A 6,010-nucleotide genomic window follows, 5' to 3' on the forward strand; every position below is an offset into this window, starting at 1 on the left:
AGCACACCAGGAGCAGGGCAAGAGAGCGCCTGAAGGACCATATATTCAGCCTTGATTTAACAAGCAGTAGTAGTATCAGTTGGCTCAAACGCAGAATAATAGGATACTGCGTTGAAAGCTTCTCTATTAACTGTAGCGATTGCGTTCCTTGCTTAATTTTTTCTGTTCACAGATCTTCTCCACCACAACCCTCCAATTCCTGGAAGTCAAAAAAAACTTCTGAAGATGGCCAATATGGAAATTTAGTCACAAAACTCTGGTCGCTGCGAGAGAACTTCCCTGATTTGAGGCAGCATCCTGACAGGTATGCGAATGACTGCATCCCGTAGAGACCACACCCAGAACCTCGTCCTTCCAAAACCAACATTGCAGTTACTAAGATCATCGCTATCTGTCACACCGCTCAGGGGTCAGCTAGAACTCACTGCACCAGGTCTTCCTAAAGCTTGTTGCCTCTCTTACACTTGGGACACCATCCACCAACTCCTGGATCAAAAAAAGATCAAAACATAAGGACCTACATTTTAGTGTTCAGGTTTTTTGGTACATTTTCATGTACAGAAAGGAATAATTGATAATTTTATTCCCCTGAAAACCATGTTCTGCCTGGTGGGTAATTTAGCAAAATATAAGTACCGCTATTTTCTAAGGACCAGTTTTCTGTGGACTCAACAGCAGATCTGATCTTATGACAGAACTTCCTCCCAATTCATAGCTCGGGCATCTCCTAAACCACAAGGTCTTCTCCTGAATGACCTCTGTGCTTTAAGGTACAGGACACAGAACAGAGGATAGGAAAAGAGAAGATCTTGCTGTGCTATGGAAAACAAAAATACCAGCACCCCCAAACTGGAGATGGAGAGGCAGCACTGACACCTCCCTATTGCGTTGTCTTTTCAGATATAAGCTTCAGACACGCTGCTTCTGCAACACTAAGCCAATCAATAAATGAAAGTGAATCAAAGATGACAAGGGTCAGATATCCCATGCCCACAAACATCCACATGGTCATATGGTTGTCAGAATTTTATTCTAAATAATTTAGCACGGGTTTTTATAACGCAGAAGTCCTGTAAGAAGGACACAAGTCTATTTGCAATGATTTCACAAGACAGGTACGCAGTTGCAGAAGTGATCTCAAATAGATTCAGATTTAGTTTTCTCTCATTTCCCTAAAACATTGCTAAAAACCTATTTTTTCATACAACATATTAGGAAACACTAAAAAAAGATGTGATGATAGAAGGATCAGTACCACGCTGCAAGAGAGAACTAAGCTGATTCACAAATGTTTCTTTAGTTGCCTGATGATGCTTGCATCTATGAAGGCTGATTCCATATGTTAGCAGAAATCAGACTTTACAGCTTTAACCCATAAACATAAAACCCAGCCCTCATTATTTCAAAGTTTCTACCAAACTTTCCAACCTAGAGCTGCCCTGGGATTGACTGCAAGGAGGACAGGAGAGCACGCGTTAGTCCAGCAGTGTCTTCAGCACCACAAAACTCCGAGGGATACAGTCTGTCCTTCACCACCCTTCCCCACTGCTGCTACACCAGCTCAATGAGACAGCTGATTTCAACAGATCACGGCAATACATCTTCTGCTCAAGGCTCAGGCTCTTCTAGAGGAGTTATGGCACAGTTCTGCAAGGTGAACCAACATCTACTGGTACCTGAGTGAAACCAAAATCATTTCCAACCCAACACAGATGTGAATCCCTTCTGACAAGCAAACAGGTGAGCATCTCCTATCACTGGGCTAACGGCAATACCACTCCAAATGGGTCCCAAACAGCAAATAAAGAAAAACTAAGATCTTATACCACTCATACCATACAAAACAGCCATTATTTCTAATCATCATGAACTGTTATACAAGTTGCAGCTATTACACGTTAATATTCCTTAAAGAAAAACACACCGGTCTCTCTGATAGGGGATCATCACCAACACCCACGCTACCAAATCAACATCCAGCACGCACGATTTCCTCTTTGAAGCAAGCCGGACCTCCCGCCAGCTTGCAAGAGTAAAGCTGCAGCCACACAGACCTGCTTCGGTTCCTACACCGTTTCTCTATGTAGCTCCCCAGCCTGGTATAGTACAAGCAGAAATGCAGCTTGTTCTGGATCAACAGCTTGACACTGGTTGGAACAAGGCAGAGAAATCATCTGGCCTTTCTAGATCCCTTTGAGAACTAATTCCTAAGGAGGTTCAAATTAATTAGCTACAGACACCACCAGGTAACTTCCAGAGGTCCAGTCTTGGTACAAGGGATCCGTAACCAACTACAGACACAGCTAGACAACTTTAGGCCATTCCCTCTTCTGTAGTAGATGCTGGCTGATGTCTTGGCAAGACTCAGTGCTCTGCGTGCCTAATGATTACATGCAGAGAGAGATACAGAATAAATTATAAGAGAAACAGACATTATTTCTAATCATCATAAACTATTTTTCCTGTAAACTTCAATCACCATTAATCACTGTCTCTTCCTTGCGATTGAGGAAACCCAGTGCAATTAAGGGAGCAGAGTAATATACGTGAAACAGCACTGGATAATTAATAAGATTTGGCTTATCATTTGTCTAAATTATTTAAAACATTACTAGAAGTTTACAGATTTTGTCTCTCTTCTACATCAGGAAAACCATTCATTTTTCTCTCTAAAAAGATATGTACACAAATCAAATCACATGAGTCTAATAAAAGAGGCTAAGCTCTAAATTGCATTGCAGGACACGTTTTCAGGCCACAAGTAGTCACTGAAGCTTTCTCTACCCATTCTCCAGGTTTAAGCACCTTTTAAGAATGCTGACAACAGAACAGCATCAGTGTTCCAGTATCAGACTCACCTAGGGATATCACACACCTCCATCCTCCTACCTACTGTTCCTTATTTATACAGACAAGGATCACAACAGCTCCCATGTCACAGCCAAACTGTGCACTGTTGCTTGCTCACCCTGACCTCTGCATCCTTTTCAGAGCTGCTGCTATCCCACATGCAAGCTGGAGGGAGCAGGCAGCTTGTTCATTTACATTAACAGCATTCAACACACTGCAAGATTGGATCAAGCTCAGAAAATGGTATTAAACACTTCAAGAACTCTTCACAGCATTAAATAACCTGATAATTCTGCAACAACTATATTTGTAGATAAATCATGAAAACACTGAATAGTAAGAAGCTTCCTGGTAACCCAAGGAAAGCATCACCCAGATTATGAGGCAATTAAGCTCCGATCTTTCTCTTAAATTTGCATAAATCCCCCCTTTCCTCCACCAGGCTTCCCAGTCAGCCAAATAAAGGTACATTTTTTCAGTTGTTTAGTATCACAAAAGCTCACAGCAGCAGGAAAAAGTTGGGGCTGAACCCTTCTCCTTCCCCTCCACATCCCCAGTCAGCACCTCCAGCACTCAGACCATTCACTAAGCCTTTCCAGTACACGAAGGCAACTGAAAACTAACTCAAACTACACAGATAAGTTTTCTCTGTCGACTTAGCATGCTGAAAAGGCTCAGGAGAGCAAGTGAGTAGGGGGTAAGAAAAGATCACAGCAGCCAGATTGGTTTAGGCTACGAGTCTTAGAGCAATGTTCGTTATGGCTAAAACGATCTTATCACTGATGAAAGCACTGGGCTCCCATTTCTGGCAACAGAAAGCTGAAAAAAAGCTAGCCAAAACACAGACTTCTCCTAGGTTAGCTGGTGCAGCAAAGGGTGAGATGAAGAAAAAAGGTGCAAGGAAGAAAGTGAGACCACATATCTGGAGCACGGACAGAAGAAAAGCACTTAATAAGAAAAGCACTTAATAAGAGATAGATCACAAAATGTGATTTTTTTTTTCCTCAATTAATCAGCAGCATTTAAGGGTCACACTCGAGTAGATCTGCTCACCTGTGACGCACAGCTCACCACTGGGCCAAATTTCTCACCACTGCTCTAACCTCCACTGCTCTGCATCACACCACTGCACCATCTGTCGTTGTATCCACCAGATAAACCTTAATACAAAAAACTACGAGAAAACCTATTCCCCAAGACCTCAATCACTGAATTGTTTGGCCAAGACAGAAGACTTCAGCCCATTAATGAAAAATGTGACTTTCACAAGTCAATATCCAGCAAAGCATGACTGAGCTGATAGCAAAGAGATGAGCAATCTTAACTGCATCTTGCAGCACTCGGAGGTGGACACCTGAAAACAGAGGGGATAAACAAGGCGCTACAAAAAGTGATTTGACAGACAAGATTGTTCCTTCACATTTTAAGGCCTTTTTGGCCACTTGCTGATGTTATTTAAGCAATCACTGATAAGGGTTTTTTTATTTTTTAAATAAATACAGATTAAAACCACTGCATAACCCTAAGGTGTGTTCTAACACAACACAATTTGGAACCACATCACAGCACGGTGCTTGGCTGGTGCGCACAGGGCAGAGGAGTCTCTAGGGCCTCAAAGAACCCTACAAAACTGCTCCATATCCCACAGCACCGAGGGGTCACCTCCTAGCACCCTTAGGGGACTCAAAAATCCTGACACACACCGCACAGGGACAGGGGTGACCCTGCCTCATGGAGGCCCTCAGGAAATCCCACAATCCTGCCCCACATCCTGGAGCACCAAGGGGTCACCCCATCCTCACAGCATCCTTAGAAGACCCTGCCCCATAACCCATAGGGAGAGGGGTCACCAGAGCCTCACAGCACCCCTAGGGCACCCTAAAATCCTGCCCTGCTCCCCACAGGGCCTGAAGGCCACTGCAGCCTCATAGCACGCTTAGGGGACCCTAAATCCTGCCAGCAGCACCAAGGGATCCCTAGGGCTTCACAGCACTCTTATGGGACCCCATGATCCTGCCCCACACCCCATAGGGAGAGGGGTCACCCCAGCCTCACGGTGCTCCTGAGGGAGCCCTAGAAGCCCACCCCACAGCACCGAGGGGTCACCACAGCCTCACAGCACCCCTAGGACACTCTCTGCATCCCACAGGGCCACTGCAACCTCACAGCACCCTTAGGGAACCCTAAACCTGCCTCACATCCACAGGGAGAGGGATCACCCCGGCCTCATAGCGCTCCTGAGGGAACCCCACAGTCCTGCCCCACACCCCACATCACCAAGGGGCCACCCCAGCCTCACAGCACCCCCGGGGACCCTAAAATCCTGCCCCATGGGGAGAGGGGTCACCCAGCCTCATAGTGCTCCTGAGGGAAACCTACAGTCCTGCCCCACACGCCACATCAGCAAGGGGCCACCTCAGCCTCAGGGCACCCCTGAGGGACCCTGCAGTCCTGCCCCACAGGGAGAGGGGCCACCCCGGCCTCACAGCACCCTCAGAGCCCCCCACACCACTGGGGAGGGGTCACCACAGCCTCACAGCACCCTCAGGGGACCCCACACCCCCTCCCCAAGGGCTGAGCGACCACCCCGGCAGCGGAGCTGCGAGAAACCACCGAACCACCCCGGCGCGCAGCGAGGAGCCGAAGCGGACGGGGGTAGCGGAGGGGGTAGGTAGCAACAGGAGGGGGTAGGTAGCAGCAGGAGGGGGTAGGTAGCAGCAGGAGGAGGGGGGAGGTAGCAGCAGGAGGAGGGGGGAGGTAGCAGCAGGAGGAGGGGGGAGGTAGCAGCAGGGCCGGGCAGGGTCCGTCCCCCTTCCTCCCCCCCCCCCCCCCCCCACTTACCCTCCCCGCCATCTTGCCGCTCCGCCCGGCCCGCAGCGCGCGCCGCCTGACCGCCGCGCCGCAGCCACGGTCCCGCCCCCCAGCCGCCAGGGGGCGGTGCAGCGCAGGCGCCGCAGCGGCGCTGGGCGGGTTCCTATGGGCGGTGACGCCCCCATGCACGGCCGACAGCCTTCGATTGGTCGATCGTCCCGGTACCGCCAGCCCATTGGCCTAGCCTCAGCGGGGGGAGGGCGTTCTGCTGTACGTCAGCTGGAAGCGCTGTGGGGATTGGCCAGTTTGGCCGTGCGCGGGGCGGAGTGGGCGGAGCCGCGGTTCTCCT

The 6,010-nt window shown here is 48.7% G+C and overlaps 1 protein-coding gene across 1 annotated transcript in view; it reads right to left on the bottom strand.

The window, feature by feature from the left end:
* Positions 1 to 5,769, bottom strand: part of NSF (N-ethylmaleimide sensitive factor, vesicle fusing ATPase) — an 84,734-nt gene extending 78,965 nt beyond the window's left edge. The window contains exon 1 of the mRNA XM_068418540.1: positions 5,692 to 5,769. Coding sequence (XP_068274641.1) covers positions 5,692 to 5,703 — 12 coding nt within the window. The 5' untranslated portion in view covers positions 5,704 to 5,769. The remainder of the gene's footprint in view (positions 1 to 5,691) is intronic.
* Between the last annotated feature and the right edge of the window lie 241 nt (positions 5,770 to 6,010).

Source organism: Nyctibius grandis, chromosome 26, assembly GCF_013368605.1.
Source record: "Nyctibius grandis isolate bNycGra1 chromosome 26, bNycGra1.pri, whole genome shotgun sequence".
In the NCBI taxonomy this organism is placed as follows: domain Eukaryota; kingdom Metazoa; phylum Chordata; class Aves; order Nyctibiiformes; family Nyctibiidae; genus Nyctibius; species Nyctibius grandis.